The 19,790-nt window shown below is 49.0% G+C and overlaps 6 protein-coding genes across 12 annotated transcripts; 3 read left to right on the top strand and 3 right to left on the bottom strand.

The window, feature by feature from the left end:
* Window positions 1-113: 113 nt before the first annotated feature.
* Window positions 114-11,309, top strand: LOC120900357 (glycerophosphocholine phosphodiesterase GPCPD1). Of its 6 annotated transcripts, none has more exons than XM_040307244.1 (8): window positions 114-329; window positions 675-908; window positions 2,736-3,039; window positions 6,546-6,889; window positions 6,975-7,748; window positions 8,036-8,503; window positions 8,573-8,719; window positions 9,532-10,332. In XM_040307244.1, exons 3-8 carry the CDS (start codon window positions 2,787-2,789, stop codon window positions 9,631-9,633), a joined length of 2,088 nt encoding a protein of 695 aa, XP_040163178.1. In that variant the 5' UTR covers window positions 114-329; window positions 675-908; window positions 2,736-2,786; the 3' UTR covers window positions 9,634-10,332. The 6 variants fall into 6 exon arrangements, with proteins under 6 accessions (XP_040163178.1, XP_040163172.1, XP_040163174.1 ...); XM_040307238.1 differs by having other exon boundaries at window positions 115-329; window positions 10,215-11,309; XM_040307240.1 differs by lacking the exon at window positions 675-908 and having other exon boundaries at window positions 115-329; window positions 10,215-11,309.
* Window positions 3,142-4,846, bottom strand: LOC120900362 (CLIP domain-containing serine protease B15). Its single transcript, XM_040307253.1, has 4 exons — window positions 4,332-4,846; window positions 4,011-4,237; window positions 3,605-3,897; window positions 3,142-3,512 (listed from the first exon to the last, which is right to left on the bottom strand). The coding sequence occupies exons 1-4, from the start codon at window positions 4,587-4,589 to the stop codon at window positions 3,196-3,198; spliced, it is 1,095 nt and encodes a 364-aa protein (XP_040163187.1). The 5' UTR covers window positions 4,590-4,846; the 3' UTR covers window positions 3,142-3,195.
* A 105-nt stretch (window positions 11,310-11,414) lies between the features above and the next one.
* Window positions 11,415-12,824, top strand: LOC120900364 (ribonuclease Oy). Its single transcript, XM_040307255.1, has 2 exons — window positions 11,415-11,719; window positions 11,791-12,824. Exons 1-2 carry the CDS (start codon window positions 11,553-11,555, stop codon window positions 12,656-12,658), a joined length of 1,035 nt encoding a protein of 344 aa, XP_040163189.1. The 5' UTR covers window positions 11,415-11,552; the 3' UTR covers window positions 12,659-12,824.
* An 8-nt stretch (window positions 12,825-12,832) lies between these two features.
* LOC120900365 (UBX domain-containing protein 1-A) lies at window positions 12,833-14,352 on the bottom strand. The gene is made up of 3 exons (XM_040307256.1): window positions 14,159-14,352; window positions 13,442-14,053; window positions 12,833-13,360 (listed from the first exon to the last, which is right to left on the bottom strand). The coding sequence occupies exons 1-3, from the start codon at window positions 14,206-14,208 to the stop codon at window positions 12,994-12,996; spliced, it is 1,029 nt and encodes a 342-aa protein (XP_040163190.1). The 5' UTR covers window positions 14,209-14,352; the 3' UTR covers window positions 12,833-12,993.
* Window positions 14,353-14,491: 139 nt separating this feature from the next.
* Window positions 14,492-17,676, top strand: LOC120900356 (general vesicular transport factor p115). The gene is made up of 2 exons (XM_040307237.1): window positions 14,492-14,860; window positions 14,952-17,676. The coding sequence occupies exons 1-2, from the start codon at window positions 14,783-14,785 to the stop codon at window positions 17,487-17,489; spliced, it is 2,616 nt and encodes an 871-aa protein (XP_040163171.1). The 5' UTR covers window positions 14,492-14,782; the 3' UTR covers window positions 17,490-17,676.
* Window positions 17,677-17,770: 94 nt separating this feature from the next.
* On the bottom strand, window positions 17,771-19,570 carry LOC120900366 (protein phosphatase 1 regulatory subunit 7). 2 transcript variants are annotated; one of them, XM_040307257.1, is made up of 7 exons: window positions 19,435-19,570; window positions 19,235-19,369; window positions 18,954-19,152; window positions 18,740-18,868; window positions 18,517-18,679; window positions 18,132-18,440; window positions 17,771-18,059 (listed from the first exon to the last, which is right to left on the bottom strand). In XM_040307257.1, the coding sequence occupies exons 2-7, from the start codon at window positions 19,248-19,250 to the stop codon at window positions 17,886-17,888; spliced, it is 990 nt and encodes a 329-aa protein (XP_040163191.1). In that variant the 5' UTR covers window positions 19,251-19,369; window positions 19,435-19,570; the 3' UTR covers window positions 17,771-17,885. The 2 variants fall into 2 exon arrangements, with proteins under 2 accessions (XP_040163191.1, XP_040163192.1); XM_040307258.1 differs by having other exon boundaries at window positions 18,954-19,153; window positions 19,239-19,369.
* Between the last annotated feature and the right edge of the window lie 220 nt (window positions 19,571-19,790).

Below are 19,790 nucleotides of genomic sequence, written 5' to 3'. Positions count from 1 at the left end.
CGATGGGAGCGCTGAACCATGCGCCATAAACGCGCACAGCTGTGCGGTCGTTTGCTGTCAGCTGTGACAGATCCCCCTAGAGGGGACGGGGGATGTCGTCACATTCGGGGTTCGGGTTGTGTTGCTGTTTTCCCAAACTGTTCTCTCCAACTCGTTGTCGCGTGAGGGGGCCTCGCGTTTTTGTCTCTGTGAGAAAACACGCAGTACAAAAACGTTTCCTTTATTTTTTTTAATTCGTGGGAAAACAATGGCCGTGCGTTGTTAGTGTGCCCGGAAAGGATCGGTGGGCAAAATAGGTGCAGTTTCGGTTGCGGTGTTTGCTTTTATCGGTAGGTTTTTGCGATCAAGAAACATCAACCCAACAGTGTGGGAAGCAGCAACACAGTTCGAATTGTGCTGTTTTTCGTCGTGCACGCGAAAACGACACGTCACGGTCGGTTGTGGTGTTACAGGAAGATAATTATCCTCCTCAGTAAATACTCCCTTCGAGCTTTGCCAGCATTGGGGATAAGTTTTTGTTTTTCGTGTCAACAGTATCGGTTGCTCGGGTACTACCATGATGCAGAATTCCTTCGCGCTCCCACTGTAGTCCCGTGTGCATCGGAGTTGTTTTTGTTCCTTGTTGCTACCAAAGTTCGCCATCTAAGTGTGCTGTTTTTCACGTCTTTTTTTAGCCCTTTGCCCTTGTGCTCCTGCCAGTGCGCGCTGTGTTGTTTATTAATTTGAACCAAATTTTGTGCAACAACAAAGAAATCTGTGTGAGTGTGCGCGCCAGTTGTGCAAAGACTGGCATTTTCTTATCGTGCCAAAGGGCCCAGTGTGTTTGTGCAAAGGGAAGAAACAAACGTAAACAAAGGATCGCTCGCGACACAAATCGTCTTCCAATTTTGCCCTCGATACCAAAGAAGGTAAGAAAAAAGTGTCACGAGACAGCACGATTGCTATGCTTGTTTGGTGTTTCATGAGTAGGGGCTTTGAAATGCGCCAAACGAATGTGTTTTTTTAATTCAAACTGCCATGTTTCACGGCCATGTAGAAGGAAGGAACCTAGCTAGCGTGTGTGGAGGACGATAAGTTATGCAACTCTGCCACAGCTCCATGGTAATCTGGTTTCATCTGTGCGCATTATTCGTGTTCAAGGACTACTTGAATAGGAGCAACTAGCACGGTTTCGTTCTGACCCTGCAACAGAAGAACCCACCGTAACGCCTCCCTTGAAGGATATCTCGTTTTGCCGTACCTTATCAACACCATTGCCACACCGATTATACTGTGCAAAGCTGCGAAATGGCGCGATACTTTGAATGTAATTAAATGCACCACCGGATGGTTGCGTTAATTTACCTTACCCCCCAACCAACCTCCCTTTGAAATGCGCCACTGTTGCCTGTCATGACAGGGAAGGGTTCCATCGATTCCATCCACAAATGCATGCTGCTAGAGGCAACGGGCAAGGAGAAAGTGAATGTTTTGATCGGAAAACCGGTTTGTAGAGTTTGTGCCCGTTGCCGAGCGCATGATCACACCAACACTCCGAAGTTCGGTCGACACTCGTGGTAGTCGTCGCCGGCACACCGCTCTGTCCCTCACGTGACTTGCATGCTGCCGGGTCGAGCGGCCGCCGGCGGTACACACTGTTTACGCTTCTCGCGCCAAAAGCGGCACACGCTGCGCCACTAATCTGGTTTGGTCCGCGCGCCTAGTAGCTGATATGCATTTCCTGCTTGCGCAAGTTGAATGGTCAAAAGTGCCATCGGCGATCAACACTCTTTGTACGGGAGTGTTTTACAACACACGCGGGCCTGTTTCGCCATGTGGACAGTCTGTGCTGTGTGAAGGGGGCAATGTGACGAGGAAAGATATATTTAGGCGAGCATTTATTTACTCACCACCATGACTAAGTGAAAGCTAAGGATCGTTCGATAACTCGCCGGTCCCCTGGCTTGCGCTGCACTTGCCCCATGTCCAATCGTATCTCTTTCAATAAAAAATAGCAATTGCTTTACGCGACAACAATGCCAACGGGCTATCGATTGTTTATTGGCCGATATCATCTCTCGCTTGGTGCCTGAAGACCTTGCTTTGCGCACCACCCCCATGAGGTCGGTAATTATAGGAACCATTTTCCTTCCTCGGCCTGTTGTCAACCACTCCTCAACAAATGTGGCCTCGCAGTATATTTGAGATTAATTCATTCGCCCGAACGCGCCTCAGTTTATTTGCTCTGGTTGATAACATGACTACACGTGATATACACTTGTTGGTTGGTGGCCCTTGGCCGTTGATGGGAACGCATGCATGGTCTCCTATTGGATTGTTTATCAGTTTCTTACTGTATGTAAACCATGGCTGTAACAGCATGACAGTCCAAAGACCGCACACTTCCAAACAAACTGGCAGCACCCTCACTGGAAATCGATTTCCACCAAACCAACAATTCGACCCCGGAAGCAAGTGATTGGTCGGTGGCGCCACTCATCCAGCGTCCACAGCTATCTGTTGCAGTATACCTTCGACTGCCCCAAACGGCTCGCTCATTATCAGCATTCGCAAAACCCCACCGACGACGACCTGCGCGGTAATTGAAGTCCATCTGGGCTATCAGTCGTTGAAACGCTTTGCTGTTTGGTAGAAACAATCGTGCCTTTGTGTCAGTTTGTGTTGGTTGAATATTGTTTACCCCATTTCTTCTTTTAAATATATTAAAATTTACACATTCATTTTCCTTATTTCAGTGCTTTTGATAAGTTGTTCGTAGAAAACACACACAACAGACAACAAACAAAATGCAGCGCTGGTGGTTTTTAGAGGAAAATGCCGAAGGAAAGGATCCATCGTCGTCCACCGCCGCCTCGCAGAAGTCGGAAGCGTCCGTGAAAAAACCAAAGCAATCCACGACCGCTGGCGACCGGCCGTACACGTTTCGCGTGCTAGTGACGTACGATTTGCTGAAGGACGAAACCATCGCCATCACAGGCAGCTGTGACGCGCTTGGCAACTGGGACCCGGAGCAGTGCGTACAGTTGCGCCCGGAAAATGGTAAGTACGGCATGTACGGTCACTTTGGAAAGACGAGTCATTAGTGTTGTGCTAGTTTTAAGATTACAGGAGTGCTTCATCTGTGTTGAATCTTAGGGATGATTTCACTGTGTCCACATAGTAGAAAGCATATCATACTTTATTGCCTATCACGGTTTACAAATATCGCTCCACAAACATAACCGTCTCCATCCAGTCTAAATATTTCGCCACATTCGTGTATACTCCCGGCAAGTTCTGCGTGCCGCAAAACCGTGCCCCGAAGCTAACGACACCGACTAGAAACCAACCACCGCGAACTTCCCGCATCAGCGGTCCACCGGAGTCTCCCCGGCAGGAATCGGAACCATTTAGCCCACCGATACACAGCTGCTTGTCCGACAAGGTTACGTTGGCCACCGCGTACACCGAATTGCACGCCTCGTGCTCCAGCCCGGGCAGCTCCACGTGCTTCTGTATATCGCTGGGTCTTCCTGCAAAACACACGGATACATGCAGCTACCCATTAGCTTTTGAATTTTAAAACGCAGAGAAAGTTCCCTCCGCCAAGTGTGACATCACTTACGGTCTTCGGTTTCACCCCAACCGGTGACGGTGAAGATTTCATCCACTATCGGGAGCTGCTGAACGTCCGGATCGAAGGGCAAACAAATTGGCCGCACGTAGTCATTGAACGTGACATCGCTGGCTAGCCGCAGGATGCAGATATCGTTCGGACGGGAAATGTTGTGCATGTCGTACTCGGGATGCGGAACGATCGATTCCACCGCGTAATCCTCCCGGCAGATGACCTCATCGTTCTCCGTGGTGCAATTATCCGCACTGCTTGTGTTGAACTCGTTGAACCGCACGTAAAGCCTGGGAAGGAACAGTTTGGTGAGATTTGATACGATTACAGCGTGACGATGCGAGACTCCACCCATACAAAACAAGCCGAGCTCCATCTCACTGCTCTCCTCTCATCAACTCACAGCTTCCAGTTCGGTTTGTCCACGGTGCAGTGTGCAGCCGTTATCACGTATCGCTCGGAAATGAGCGCACCACCGCACTTGGGCACGGTTCGATTCCGGCCGACATTGTAAAACAGCAGCGCTGCCCAAGGATGTGCGCCTCGCTCCGTTTCCTCGCCGAAGTAGATCCGATCGGCCAGCTGCTGAGCGCCGCACGTAGGTGAATTGCTAAACTTTGGACAGCACAGCTAAAACCCGATGAGGTCAGAGGAACAGAGGATAAAAAAAAACGCTTAGCTAGTCTCGACAATTAGCAGCTCTCTCGAGAGAGAGGTCGCTCACCAGCGGAATGGGCTTTTTGCGCATAGGCACCATCAAATCGCCACACTTGAGCGTATCCAGATAGGTCGTGTCGTAGTGCGAAAAGTCCGGACTCTTGAGAATCTTCCGCACGTACGAACAGTTTTTCACCGGCTCACAGGTCCCGGCCGTGCCGGACGGTGTTTGGCACGGATCGCCACTGTTGAGCGACTGACCTACGGTAGCCCCCAACGGCACCAGCGAGCACCAGGACACGATCAAACAAACTAACCACCTCATTGTGTACCGTACAACTAACTTCCGAACGCGGCTTTACGGTCGCACGGCACTGGCTGGTGGTACGCAGAATTTTAATCCGACACACACGCAAAAAATACCCGCAAGATTATCAAAACCCACACTTTTGCCGGCGGTGGCCTGCCCTACTGAGCGCGCACAGACAGGGACCGGTTGCGTGGCTTGATAATAGACTCACCAATATTCCAAAAGCCAACAGGCGAAACCGCTGTGGGGCTCAGGAATCCCACCAATATACGTGCGCAGATCACGGATCGCGTAGAGTTTACGTTCTTACGATCACATACACACTACGCGGATTGTAATCGCAGCAGCAATGTGGGGAGAGGCCAAGAAGCTGTGCCTGCGCCCAGTAGCGGTTAATCTCCTCCCACCCGTAGGACGCCCAGACGTAAGACGCTACCGTGGAAGTACCGCGGGCAGGACCGATCGATGACGATCGAGTTGCGAGTGTGGTTGTACTGTCGGCCGCGGTGGGAATTCCCCGCCATAGAATGGGGGGGTACATTTTATGTTTATTTGTTTAACGCCACCGGGCGGCCTGTTTGTGTGGATCAAGTTTAAGTTTGCATTTCCAGGGCTTTCTCTCTCTCTATCTCTCGGCGAAATAAGGCCAAGGTAGAAGGAGCACGGTTATGGGGATACCCCATACTCCTTTTATCAGTGTGACAGTCGGACACGGGTTTTCTAATAAAATGAACGACCATAGTGCGTTAATTATATTCAAACATCTCTCACAAAACAAAAAATCCAATTTTTGATAGAGCAACATCTTAAACCTGTTCGTGACGATCTTCAACTCTAGGGTAGAATTTGAAGGAAGGACCTTCAAAATATCCTATTACAAAGGAACTCGTACCGTTGTTTTGTTCACACTGTCTGCTACTGACGTTCCCGTGTCCACGTGCGAATGCCAAACAAGCATTCAAGTTCAAGACCGGCCAGTCACAGCCCCGATGTGTCAAGTTTATGCTCTTGAATGGGAGGGGAATCCATCGCCCCTCAACCACTCATCAGTCAGGTGTTTGACCTCAAAAGGCGACGCAACGCTCTCTTGGTGGGTGTGCAGGTTTTTATGGGAAACTTCAAGCAAGAACAAGTTCAAATCGCTTGATTCACCACTTAAAATTATCATATAGCGAGAAAGAGAAGGGGAGAGGTTTTTTAAGTTGTTATCACTTCGAGGCTCAGTGGGGGATATTATTTTTTATACATTTTGCCGACGACAACACATTGTTCTGCCACCCTTCCGGTGTGTTTCTATGCTAAATAGAACAATAAATAAAACGGAAAGAACAGTGTAGACGGCGGGACATACACCCTGCCCTCCCAGACAACACGTCCTTCGTGGGGTGGTGGGATGCTCTTTTTTAAACCGGTTAACAGATGACAGACCATTTCGCTTCCTTTCTCTATTATGGAAATTGATGATGATGATGACAACCGGTAGTGACCCATTTTCACCCAAGTGGACGCATAGAAATCATCACCGGCTTGGCGTGTTCGTGCAGTTGTGTGAGCGTTATTATTTTATTTTGCGCCAGTTTGTTACTTCCATAAATTCGACACAAAACGCGCGTAAGCCACAATTGCACCGTGAAACGAAAGCTATAGCGACTGCATTTTTTTCTTCCAAACAATCCTCATTTATTGCCAACCACAGCAAAACACGCTTTATCGCTCCCGTGGTGCACCGACAAGGGAATTGAATTGTATGTACACAATTTGATTTCATTCAGCACGAGTCGCGACATTCAAGTGGGTTAATTCGATTGCGCCAATAAGCCGCACAACAAACAGTGCGTCCTTGCTCGCGCATGATGAGTGCTACAACAAGCGCTCAAGATTTTAAATAAAAATGAATAAATTGCACTCATCGCTGCGTTTACTTTCTGGGAGAACTAACAACAAATCATTTCCATTATTAAATTCTTCTAGATGGCGACAGCACCATCTGGCGGCTGGAGACAGAACTACCTCGGGATGCTTCCGTGAAGTATCGCTACCTGATCTGCTCGGTGGATCCGACCAGCGGCAATGTGCACGTGCGGCGCTTCGAAACACACCTCGTGCCCCGGCAGGTGCCGATCGATCTGGCCGAGGACGAAGCGAACGGCAGCAAGGAAAAGGTACAACCAAAGATCGACACGCTCGGCGACATTGATGGCACGATCAAGCTGGACAAGGGTTGGCTCACCACCGAAACCATCATGCAGTTTAAGTTCTTCGATAACCCGTTCTCGGTGAAGGAGCGCATCAAGAATCGTTTGCTGTACGTGAAGGTAAGCTGGTCGAGCGTGTTGGATGAACAGAGGAGAAGTGCATTATGCGAATTCTAATTCCCCCCTAACCCATGATTGTTTCCAGATAACGACGATGAATCTGCGCATTAATGCGGAATCGCAAAATCTCTCTTCGCTGCTGGAAGAGTCGCTTTCGAACGATACGCGCGAGAACGGTACCGAATCGATGACCACGTACTCCTTCACCGAGGTGACCTCGCTACGCAACCCGAGCGCTTGCTACGAGCAGCAGTCACAGTTCGGCTGTCCTTACCACAAGGACGACTTTCTGATCTTCAACGTGACCGTGGCGGAGCCAGAGAACGTGGCCTATCTCGTCGACCTGTACACGTACAGCTCCAAGTCGAAGGAGGACGAACCGCCGTACCATCTGGGGTATCATTACATTTTGCCCAACTTTCTGAAAAAATCCGAAGGCATCCTGGAGCTGCCGGTTACGTGCGCGAGCAAACATCGCCCACTCGGCATGATGCGCATCGAGTACCTGAAGGTGACGCCGCTGCTACCGTCGCGCTGTACGCTCGAGCGGTCGTACATCCGGTACTGGAACAAGCGCTGGACCGGGTTGGATGTGGGCCATCGCGGCTCGGGCACCAGCTTCAAGGCGAGCGATGGCAACGTGATCCGCGAGAATACGATCGCGTCGCTCAAGAAGGCGGTGGCGCACGGTGCCGATATGGTGGAGTTCGACGTGCAGCTGAGCAAGGATCTGGTCCCGGTGATCTATCACGATTTCGACATCTACGTGTCGCTGAAGCGCAAAACCACGCTCGAAACGAACGACATGCTGGAGCTGCCGATGCGCGAGCTCACGCTAGAACAGCTGAGGACCCTTAAGGTAAATGTAACTACATTTTTCCTACTCATAGCGTCCGCGTTGCGGTTCCCCCTTTTCGGGGCAGCCAAGCCACTCATTCTTTCCCGATGGTTCCAAGCAATCGCTTTGAATGGTACATAATCGTAACGAGAAAAAAAATCTTAAATATCGATCAATCAACCTCCACCACCACCATCGTGTGGTACATCAGAGTATTTTGCTGGTAGCGCACGATTATAACATTGTTGACCTCCTCCTACTCCTCCTTCCGGCACTGAAAATTCACAAACCAACGGATCAACAAACAGGTCTACCACGTGGTGGAGGGCCGAAATCGTGAGGCCAAATTCTTCGACGAAGATCTGGAGGAGCACCAACCGTTCCCGCAGCTGGCCGAAGCGCTCGACCAGATCGATCCGCACTGTGGCTTCAACATCGAGATCAAGTGGTCCCAGAAGCTGAAGGACGGCCGGATGGAGTCGGATCTGAACTTCGATTCGAACCTGTACGTCGACTGCATACTGCGCGTGGTGCTCGAGAAGGCCGGCCAGCGTCGGATCGTATTTTCCTGCTTCGATGCCGACATCTGCACGATGTTGCGGCTGAAGCAGAACCTGTACCCGGTGATGTTCCTAACGCTCGGTGTTACCAGCCGTTACCCGAGCTACCACGACCCACGCTGCAACTCGATCGAGATGGCGGTGCGCAACGCGTACGCAACCGAGCTGCTGGGCATTGTGGCACACACGGAGGATCTGCTGCGCGATCAGACCCAGGTAAGCGAGAAGGCATGCTCGTACGGTGCATTCGTGAATTGTATCACTAATTCGCTACCTGTTTCTTAGGTGAACCTGGCAACCGAACGCGGTCTGATTATCTTCTGCTGGGGCGATGACAATAACTGTAAGGATACGATAAAGCATTTAAAGAGCCTTGGTATCCATGCCATCATCTACGACAAGATGGATATATACTCGGACAAGGCGGTCAAGGTAGGTGGTGTGACGGGTGGCAGGATGCGTTCACAGACAGTGGCTACTGCTCTGCTTCCCCAGTGCACGATATTTTGCTCGATCTCGCTGCTACGTTGTTGGTATGATCATGATCGTTCATTTCTATCGATGCTTCTTTCATTCATTCGCTCGAGTTGATTGCTAAACAAAAAACAAGTTGCTTGCTATTTTCTCTTTCGTTTTCCAATGTTTTTTGTATGACTTTACATTTCGTCTTGTTGTCTTCATTCGTCTTTTTTGTGTGTTTTTGTTATGTGTTTGTTTTGTTCGATCTCCCGCATCTGGGTCATTAGCTATTCTGTTTGGAAATTTCACAAATTCATAATTATTTTTATATTTCGATTGTCTTGTTTTCTGTTAAATCTCGTTTTATGAATTTATTTAAAACATTTAAGGGTTTAAATCAAAATGGTTTAAAGGACAAAGCAAAACTGCCATCCTGTAAGTAGTCACAATGCAACTTCCATGAACCTCTCTGTTCATCCGATGTGTGTTTTTAGTGTCTGACTTATCCCATGTTTTAGTTACGTCCTGAGTGTTAAACCATCTTTTGGGTGTATCGCTTTCTTCATTTCACCGTTTTGCTTCATTGCAATGGTTTTGCTGCCCCTGGTGCGCCACTTCTACACGCTTGCTCCCTTTGGGGTTTGAGTATCTGTTCACCATTTTGTCATCATCCACCTAAAAGCGCTTACCCCATTGCTCTTCAACATTTCAACTACAGAATGTGTGTTGTACAATGTTTCTTCTCTTTATTTCTCTCCCCCTGATGCGTGCGCCTATCATTGCAGCTGGAGGGTGATGGTGGTGGTGGTGCTGTTAGTGCGAACAGTTCGACGGGTGTTACGGTATCGCAACAACCCGCTGTAGAAGTTGTAACAAACAAGCAATAGTTTCTAGCAGTAATTTTACTAGCTTGTGATCATTGTGTTCGGAAATCGGGAACATTTTGCTTTCTTCAGTCGCTTTTACTGACAATGATGTGTATGTGCTGTTGTGTGCGTGTCTCTCCTTTCCGTTCAACCGTTCTTCATTATTCGTTCAACCGGATGCTGCCTTATCGTCTACTCCTGTGCAATGGCCATTATCGTCTTGCCCGGAAAGGGAAACTCCATGTATCGTCGTCGTGATTGTGTTTCCAACATATGTTCTTTAGTTACAGTTGTCACGTGTGTGTGTGTCTTTTGGTGCAGTCGAATTGCATTATTAAATGTAGTGAATGTGCCATGCGTGATGCGTCTACAGAATATTTGTTTAATGTTGTGCTGTGTTTGCTGTAGACAGCAAACAAAAAATTCACAAGAAAATAGCAAACAACGAGCGAGTGAAGCCATGTGACGAAATGATCGAATCGTTGATCTCTTGCGTAAAGGAAAGAAATTTCCTCTTTACCGTACCGTAGAATGAACTTTATGCAATGATTTATATGCAATTTAACATGATTATATTTCTTCTCAACATCTCAATCCTTTAGGAGAGCGTATTTTTAGTTGGTGCCCGTGAATCGCAAGCTGCGCTGCTGCAGCAGATCAACATCGAGAACCGCTACGAGCAGACGAATCAGCATGATTTTCTCAACGACAAGGACGTTCGGCTCAGCCTGGACAAGTCTGGCTCATCCAACTCTACTCCTTCGATTTGAGTTTTCACGTGATTTTGTATTTCCGGCTTTCCGGTGATAATGAAAAAAGATGGATGGTGGTTCCATAGCTGGAAACGGGAGTGTGCGTAAATGGTTCCCTGTTGATTTTCAAATTTGCTGAATAGTTATTACTTTTTTTTTGTTTTGGCATATAAGTGTGTTTTTCTGTTTTTTTTTCCAATTAGCCATAATATTCATTGTGTTTGTATAGAAACTTTTTTTTATACATAAATTGAACGGAGTGTGTGTGTGCGAGTGCGATGAGAGAGTATTTCGAATTTATTTACAACCATATTGAATATTGGTTTTGCATACTAGAAAGGGTAGGGAGATTGAGATTAAATTTGCACTTACTAAACCAAGGCGCCTAACATATTAAACACACACACTAAATGCGGGTTCAAAAATAGGAAACAGAAATTTATTACTATTATATAGATAAAACACAATCATCTTCTACTAACTACCACCACACTATTGTTGTTTGTGCACTGGGTGAAGATTACAAATGGGAAAGCAATACACTTTCTCTGTGAAATAATTCTTCACATACTTATATTCCACCGTAAGAGCCTAATGTATCGTAAACAAAATTTAGCAAATTTAATGCGTTTGGTGGCTCTGGTGGCAGGATTTCCTAAAATTATTCTACTCAACTTCCTTGCTCTACAGGTGGATTGATTCTAGGGAAAGAGGGAATGCTACATAGGCTAAATATAATGTTATAGGGTACTAAAAGCAACAAGTTTCTTATAAAAGATATTTTAAAATGCAAGTATATGTTTTTTTCTGTTCTTGTGAAACTCTTCTACACAATTTAATGAGGCTTGTAAAGACTTGCAATAAACATTTGCTATGGTGCAGAGTTTTTTGTTACGTTCGATACTCCTTAGCATGTAAATCCATCAAATAAAATATGAAAAAATACTTTTTTAATTATTTCGTTAAAAAATGAGCTTCATATCACACTCAAGATTAACAAGCAACAGTCGCCGTTGATTGCCAATTCATGTGATAATACTGTTTTCTATTGATTGCAACCGTTACAAGTCCACCAAACGCGCTTATCGCTGCGCTCCCTTTGGGAACGTCAAAACATTCCTTGCATTCCGGTTTTATGGCTCGTGCTTTTACGTGTCTGTTCTATTTACGAACAAATCGAACGAACTGATGCACACGATCACCGATCGAGTGGCATCTTCTTCGCTTCGCCTGTCAAACCGGCCCTCGGAAGACGGAATAGATAGGACCGAACACTTTTTTGGTGCGATGAAGTTGTCCATTCGCATTATTTGTGCATTATTGTTCGTGCAATTGTGTTTTGCTGCGCCAAACAGGTAATTTATTGTATTGATCTGTTAATACCCAACAGCATAACCTTTGTGTGTGTTTTTTTTCGCCCCACCAGCAATAGATACGATGATGAAGATTCACAGGAAAACTCGATCGCCGATGTAGAGCAGGGTAAGCAGGTCCATCAGTTCGATTTGCTCATTTTCACCCAACGCTGGCCGATCACCGCCTGCTACGAGTGGCGTGAGACGGGCAAAGAGCACATCTGCGGCCTACCGACACCGGCCACCGTCTGGACGATCCATGGCATTTGGCCCACGAAGCTAAACACGATCGGGCCCGCCTTCTGCAACAAGTCGGCCATTTTCGATGTGTCGCAGCTCAGCCCGATCGAGCCGCAGCTCGAGGCGCACTGGGTCAATGTGGAGAAGAACAAACCGGACGATTCGCTCTGGGAGCACGAATGGCTCAAGCACGGTACCTGTGCCGCTGAAGCGATCGAGCAGCTTAACACGGAGGCGAAATACTTCGGCCAAGGTTTGAGCTGGCTGGAGCAACATTCCGTGAGCACCGCGTTCGCTACGAACGGAGACATTAAGCCCGGATTTAACTACAGTCTGACCACGCTGAACAAGGCACTGTACGATTACTACGGGAAGAATGTGGCGATCGAGTGCTTTTTCGACCGCAAGACGCACCAACAGTTTCTGAACGAGGTGCGCATCTGTTTCGACAAACAGCTACAGTCAGCCGATTGCGACGGGATCGTCGGGCTGGAGCGTATTGTGCTGCCCAACTCGCGGGTGGGTACGGTGATTAGTAACTGCAACGCTGCCAAGCCCATCTTCTATCCGGACGCTGTACCAAAGAAGCAGGAGGAGGAGGAGGAGAAGGAGGTTTTGCAATTGGATCGTGATGTAGTTTACGAAACGGTGTACGAAATTTCCGATGGAAAGACCGAAATTGAGGTAATTCTTGTTTAAGTTCCTCTGTTCGAAGGGACTATTTTTGTAAATGCCATGCAATTCATTTCATAAAACGTATAGCTTATCGTTATGTTCGGATAGTTGTTACACTCCTCTATCGAATTGAACTACGAACGGAAATTACGATCATTTTGAATAAAAGAGAACCTATTTTCCCATCAAACAATCATGTACATCAGTGCCTGATCGCGCGACGCGACCGGGAGATCCGCCTTTTAATACACGTACTGCACCACCAAATCAAAGCACAAACACAACCGAAATCGAACCGAGAATCGCACACTCGTATAGGAGAATTTATACAAACACATCTAATCCTTACTAGCTACGCACTACGGTGCCTTCGTCACGATCAGCACCGCGTTCGGTACCAGCCCCAGCTTGTCCAGCGGCATCTCGTACTCCTCCGCGGTGAACACCTTCTTCGGGAAGTTGGTCATCAGTCCGAACGCCGCGTCGACCGACTCCATCTTCAGCTGCACGAACAGCCGCACCGCCGCCAGCTGCTCGCCCGCCTGGAACGTCTGCACGAGCTGCGTCCCGTTCATCATGCGGATCGCAATCTTGGCTGTGGTGTAGCTTTTCGCCTCTGCCGGTTTGGTGGGCGTAGTAGTGGTGGTGGTGGACGTCGGGTTCGCCGCTGCCGGTGGAGGACTACTAACCGGTGCTGTGGACGTCGGTGATACAGCAGCGGGTTCGCTGAAATTCCACAAAAAAACACACACATTGCACATCAAACGCTTCGACACCCGAGAGCACGCGAAAGAGCTCGCTACTCACCCAGACTCTTTGGCCTTGCGGGCGGCCCGGTCGGCCTCGATCTGGGCCCGGACACGGTCCCGCGCCTGCTGACTTTCCAGCTTCTCGCGCTTCCGCTGGTCCATCAGCTTCTTCATCTCCTGCTCCTCCATCTTGCGGCGCGCCTCGAGCATGTCCTTGCCCGACTTGATGCGCAGCCGCTCCCGCTCCATCGCTTCCTTCTTTTCGTTCTCCTCCCGCTCCTGGCGCTTGCGACGCATCTTCTCCTCCAGCAGGGCGAGCTGCGCCTTCTTCTCCTCCTCCGTCAGCGGTTTCTTCTCCTCGGTCGATTCGGAGAAGCTGCTGTGCTCCGTTTTGGCAGCGTGAAATTCGACCTCCTCCTGGGATTTGAACAGCTTGCCACACTCGTCACATTTGAGCGATTTTGCCACGGGTTCCTCCGCCGCGGCGGCACCTTCCTCCGTGGAGGGTTCTGTCGTTGCACCGCCCGCAGCCGTGGAGCTGGAACTGTCGCCGGCAGCACTGGCGGCGGCGGCCGTCGACGCTGGGGGCAGTGGTTCGTCCGCATGGGCCAGCAGCCACTCCATTGCCTGTTCCACCCCTTTGTTGTTGGTCACCTCGAGCGCCCGTTCACTGCAAAACAACGGAAGAGGATAGAGTCCCCCGGGTGGAAAGGTAAAAAAAAGGGGAGTTAGAATAGCGATGAGTGCGGCCGGGGTGGTTGTTGTGGATGCTTACGCCTTCTCTTTGGGAAATCCCATATCGATCAGCATTTGTATGTCGGACATGGTTGCGCTTTAAAACAAACTATTCGTACTAGCACAGAGTTATTAAAATTAAGACCACAGGGCGCAGTCCTTCCTATGCAATGCAGGGTAATGTGTAATTTTCCTATAAACCAAACACCGCTGCGTTTTGACATTTGTTAACGCAATTCAGCATGTCAGCGGCTAACGTCAAACGCGCATTTCAAATTCGGCTTGATGGATCAACAGCTGGTGAGCATCGCATTTATACGCAATTTAATAGATCTCGGGTGTTAATACAAGCAAATATTTGCTTTTAAAGTTACAAACAAACCAAGAGAAGTCCTTTTCTTCGTGCTGAAACAGATTTCAACCCGAGAATCCTGTGAAAGTGCCGTTTCGGCTCAACTTCCAACCTTATCAGCCCCCGTAGTTGTCAAAACAGAAACAAATAATCGCCACCGAAAATATTGACGTGTACCATTTAGGTGGCAGGGAAAAGGAAAGCTGGATGTGAAAATTCCTACCCGTTTGTTCCCGTGTACCCAAAGCTCCCACCAACAAACGACGCGAATAGTGGATTGTTGGACTGTGTGTTGGTCTGTTTGCCACCGGGATGAACTTCCTCAAGAGTGGCCTACAGACGGTGCTCGGTTCGCAGCAACCGAACCAGGCGCCGAGCGGTGCCGAAACGGTAAGATGCGCCCTCCCCGCCCAACAGATGGCTCCTACGCCCAGATAAAGAATTTTCCAACCGTTCTAACATACCAACCAACTCTACCCAGGTGGAACTGCTGGTGGAACGGGTCACATCGTCGACCCTGCTGGAGGACCGCCGCGATGCATGTCGTGCACTGAAAGCCCTCTCGAAAAAGTATCGCATCGAGGTAGGCATCGGTATGAACGCGATGCTCCAAGTGCTCGAGAACGATCGGACGGACTGCGAGATAATCGGGTACTGTCTCGACACGCTGTGCCATGTAACGTCGCCCGAGCAGTTCGAAGAGGAGGAAGACAACCCGAACGTGACGGCCAACATTGGTGAGCAGTTTACGGAGATTTTCATCAAAAACTCGGACAATGTGTGCCTGGTGCTGGCGTGCCTGGAGGAGTACGATTTCCGGGTCCGGTGGGCGGCGATTAAGCTGCTGACGAATCTGCTCGCCAACCGACCGAAGGAGATACAGGAGATAGTGCTCGTCAGCCCGATGGGCGTGTCGAAGATGATGGATCTGCTGATCGACAGCCGGGAGGTGATCCGGAACGATGCACTGCTGCTGATGATACAGCTAACCAAGGGCAACGGGAACATACAGAAGATTGTGGCGTTCGAGAACGCGTTCGATCGGCTGCTGGACGTGATCAAGGAGGAGGGCTGCTCGGACGGTGGCATTGTGGTGGAGGATTGTCTCATACTGATGCTGAACCTGCTCAAGAACAACCCGAGCAATCAGCAGTTCTTCAAGGAAGGTTCGTACATTCAGCGGTTAGCGCCAATGCTGGAACTCTCCACCGATCAGGACCAGGCGGGCATGAGCCCGCAAAAGGTTTCCAACCTGCACTGCATGCTGCAGGTGGTCAGGGCACTGGTCTGCCCGAGCAATCCGCAGCAGGTGATCAGCTCCTGTCAAAAGGCGATCCGTAGCTCCGGATTGCTGTCGGCCATCTGCAACATCATAATGGCCAGCGGAGTGCCTCCGGATTTGCTGATCGAAACGATCAACACGATCGCCGAGGTGATTCGGGGCGATGGGCAGAATCAGGACTACTTCAACTCGTTCATGGCACCGTGCGATCCGCCACTGTCCGCGATCGTGCTGCTGCTGATGTCGATGGTGAACGAGAAGCAGCCGCTTTCCCTTCGCTGTGCCGTGCTGTACTGCTTCCAGAGCTATCTCTACCGGAACGAGGCCGGGCAGACGTCGCTCGTCAAAACGCTGCTACAGTCCTCGGAGCAGACGCAATCCATCACTAGCGGCCAGCTGCTCTGCCGGAGCCTGTTCAGCACCGATCCACTGTCGAACTGGTTCGCCGCCGTCTCCATGAGCCACGCACTGTTGGAAAATCCGGCCCAAAAGGAGCAGCTGTTGCGCGTGGTGCTGGCCACTTCGCACACCAGCAAACCGGTCTCGCTGCTGGAGCAGTGCAATCAGCTGCTGCAGCAGGCGAACTGCAAATTCCAAAGCAAGGTCGGGTTGCTGATGCTGCTGTCCGTGTGGCTCAGCCACTGTCAGCTGGCGGTGCGCACATTCCTCTCCATCCCGGGTACGGTCGCGTACCTGACGGGGCAAATCTCCGCCAACGAGCACGGCGACAACGAGTATCTGGTGCAGGGGCTGTGCGCCTTCCTGATGGGGATCTGCATCCAGTTCAACGATAACAGCGTGCAGGAGCATCAGCGCGAGTTTCTCTGCCAGCTGCTGGTGAAGCGCATCGGGCTCGACACGTACAACAAAAAGCTGGGCGAAGTGTCCAAGCACGAAAATTACAGCAAATCCGCAAAACAGCCACAAATTCGCATCGCCGCCACAACCGATCTGCTGCTGGATTATGAATTCTGCCGACTGTTCAAAGCGCTCGAGGCGGTCATCTCCAAAACGGTCAACGGGTTCAGCTCCGGTGGGGAAAACATTACCGAGCTCACGCTCAGCCAGGAAGCGTCCGGGCTGGTCGCGCAGTATAAAGACATCATACGCGAGCAGGACGCGCGACTGCAGGCGCTACAGCAGCAACTCGCGCACCAGGAAGCAAAAGTGCGCGAGCTGTCCGGTGCGCTGGAACAATCGCAATCGAGCAATGCGCAGCTGCAGGATCAGAACATACTGCTGAAAGCGCAACTACAGGCAGCGGCTGATTTGCGCCAGCAAACGCTCTCCTCTTCGGCCTCTTCCCCGCTCCATCTGCTGCCCGCACAAGGCGACCATCAGCAGGAAGTGCTCGAGAAGCGGCTCTCCATGATGTCGCTCGAGCAGCAAACGGATCGTGCAAAGCTAGCCTACTATGAGTCAGAAAATAGCCGGCTGCTGGGTGAGCTGGATCAGCTGCGAGCGCGCGTCAGTGTGGCGGAAGGTAAAGCGAACGAATCCGGCACCGAGCTGGACAAGCTGCGCAAGGATCAGGAAGATCTGCTGGAACTGCTGACCGATCAGGAGAGCAAGATGCAACGCTACCGGATGGAGCTGAAACGGGTAACGGGCCAATCGTTCGACGAGGATGACGATGTAGACGATGAACTGCAAGCGATCGAGGCGAACGATGGCGAAGGCAAAGACGCGCCGAGCATGGCCAACTCTTCCAACCATCCCGGAGGGTTTGTGTGTTAACGACAGAGCGATATCATCGTTCGCTATGGATGACCGCACTTCATCATACACTAACCGCTTGTTAAGGAGGGATTTTTTGGAGTCCCTTCGGTATTATTTCGCTAGACACGATTTTTCTGCCAATGCAACAAACACGCCTACATACAAAGAGGAGCGTTAATAAAAGTTCTTTCCAAGTACAACCGAATCGTGCGGGTTTTGTAAATATGCCTCTACAGTATAGAAGTACATTCCCGGGTTGATGTTTGTGTTAAGTTAGCAATAAAGTTTTCCGTATTCCATGCTTTTATAATTCAACCAGATAGGCTCCTAATACTATCCACCTGTTGGATCTTACCTTTATTTAATTGATTTATAACTGCATTACAAAAATAGAACAGACTCACACCATACTTCCTAGCGACAGAGCGTGGCATCGATCTTCTGCAACCAAGGCACGGCCAGCTTCAGCTTTCGTCGATAGTTCACGTCGCTCGCTACCGGATTGCGCTCCAGGTAGACCGTTGCCAGCTTCTTGTTGCTGGCCAGCTTATCCACACACGTCCACTCCGACACGCCATTGTCGTTCATCTGTAAAAATAACACAAATGGAATCAAGTTACAGGATAACAAATACGTTTAAATGTGGGAAAAAAACATTACCCAAAATTCTTCCAGCATTTCCAGATGTTCAATGTTTTCAATGCGCTTTACCCGGTTCTTGGCCAGATCGAGCGTTTCGAGCTGTTTGTTTTGGTCCAAATTTTCGATCGTCTCTATGCCGTTCTCCGACAGGTATAGCTCGGTCAGATTGACCAGCTGGTCCAGGTTTTCGATCTTCGTTAGCCGGTTACACTGCAAGCTCAAGCATTCCAGCTTGACCAGCTTGTCGAGATTTTCAATTTTCGTAATTTTGTTCTTGCCCAGGTACAGATGGGTTAGGCTGGACAGGTTGTCGAGGTTTTCGATTTTCTATTTAAAAATAAGGAAATAATTATAAGTTCCCAAAAAAACAATACATTGATGAACAGGTAAAGGCATCACTTACCCTTATCTTATTATCACCCAGCTCCAGCATGGTCAGACTGCTAAAGTGGTCAAGGTTTTCGATCAGCGAGATGCGATTAGCGCACAGGAACAGCTTGCGCAGATTGGTCAGCGCGGACAGGTTCTTGATCTGGTGCAGCCGATTGAAGCTGACATCGAGCATTCTGTTAACAAAGCAAATCGGTTAGCTACTCTATTTATCGCTTAATCCCGATGTAACGTACTCCAGATTGACGAGATTGTCCAGATTTTCAAGCTCGGTGATCTGATTATCGTACAGCTCGAGCTCCAGCAGCGACGTCAGATGGTCAAGATTTTCAATTTTTTTAATTAAATTCCAACGCAGGTACAGTCTGAAAGTTTTGAGGGGAGCGTTGATGAATCACATGGTCATTAAAACGGGGTATGATTCACCCTTGGAAATTTCCCCCCTCTCACCGTTCCAGCTTCGTCAGAGGTTCGAGATTCTCGATCTTCCCAATCCGGCCATGGTTCAGATCGACCTCGGTCGTCTCGGGATCGATCGTGATTACGTCCTCCATCTTAACGATCTCATGCTCGGCCACCTCGCCTGCACCTGGTGGGCGTTCTTCATCGACCGTGGGAGAATCGGCACGCGGCTGCTGATCGTGTTGCTCTGCCCGAGAAAATGAAGTGGGAAGAAAAAGCAAATTTCATATCAGAAATCATTAAAAACAGGGCAATAACCTATTGCTTACCTTCGCTAGCACTCATTTTTTAGGGATGTGCGATCGATACTTTTTCAATCAGTATAGAAAAAAACAACGAAACCGCAATGGGAATAGCCCACGAGTGTTCTACCGCGCTGCGGAATGGTTCGATTGATGCGAGCACTAAAATAACAAAATAATTAATAGAAAACATACCAAATGGAGTTACTTAATATTCTGGCACTTACCTTAACCCCTTTGCAACGAGTTTGAGATGGTATTAAGTACTTTTTCCACTTTGAAAACCCACAGAGGCGGCAAAATGCTACCAAAAATTGTAAAAATTACAAAACATTGACAATTTGTGTACGTTCCGAAGCCGATGGGAGAATTGTCACAGTAAAAAAGAGGTATGACCTTGTGTCACGATGCATTTGTCATGTTGATTGTCATTTGACATTTGTATCTATGTTTTGCCTAATTAATTTTACTAATACAAATTGGAAGCCATAAATGCAACTCTTTTGTTTATAAATGATAAATGTTCTTTAAATTACAACATTTTAGTTTTTGTTTCTGTCCTTTCCATTAATATTTTTATTCC

Source organism: Anopheles arabiensis, chromosome 3 (assembly GCF_016920715.1).
Source record: "Anopheles arabiensis isolate DONGOLA chromosome 3, AaraD3, whole genome shotgun sequence".
Taxonomy (NCBI): Eukaryota; Metazoa; Arthropoda; class Insecta; order Diptera; family Culicidae; genus Anopheles; species Anopheles arabiensis.
The sequence above is the reverse complement of the archived record's forward strand: the minus strand, read 5'-3'. Positions and strand labels throughout refer to the sequence as shown.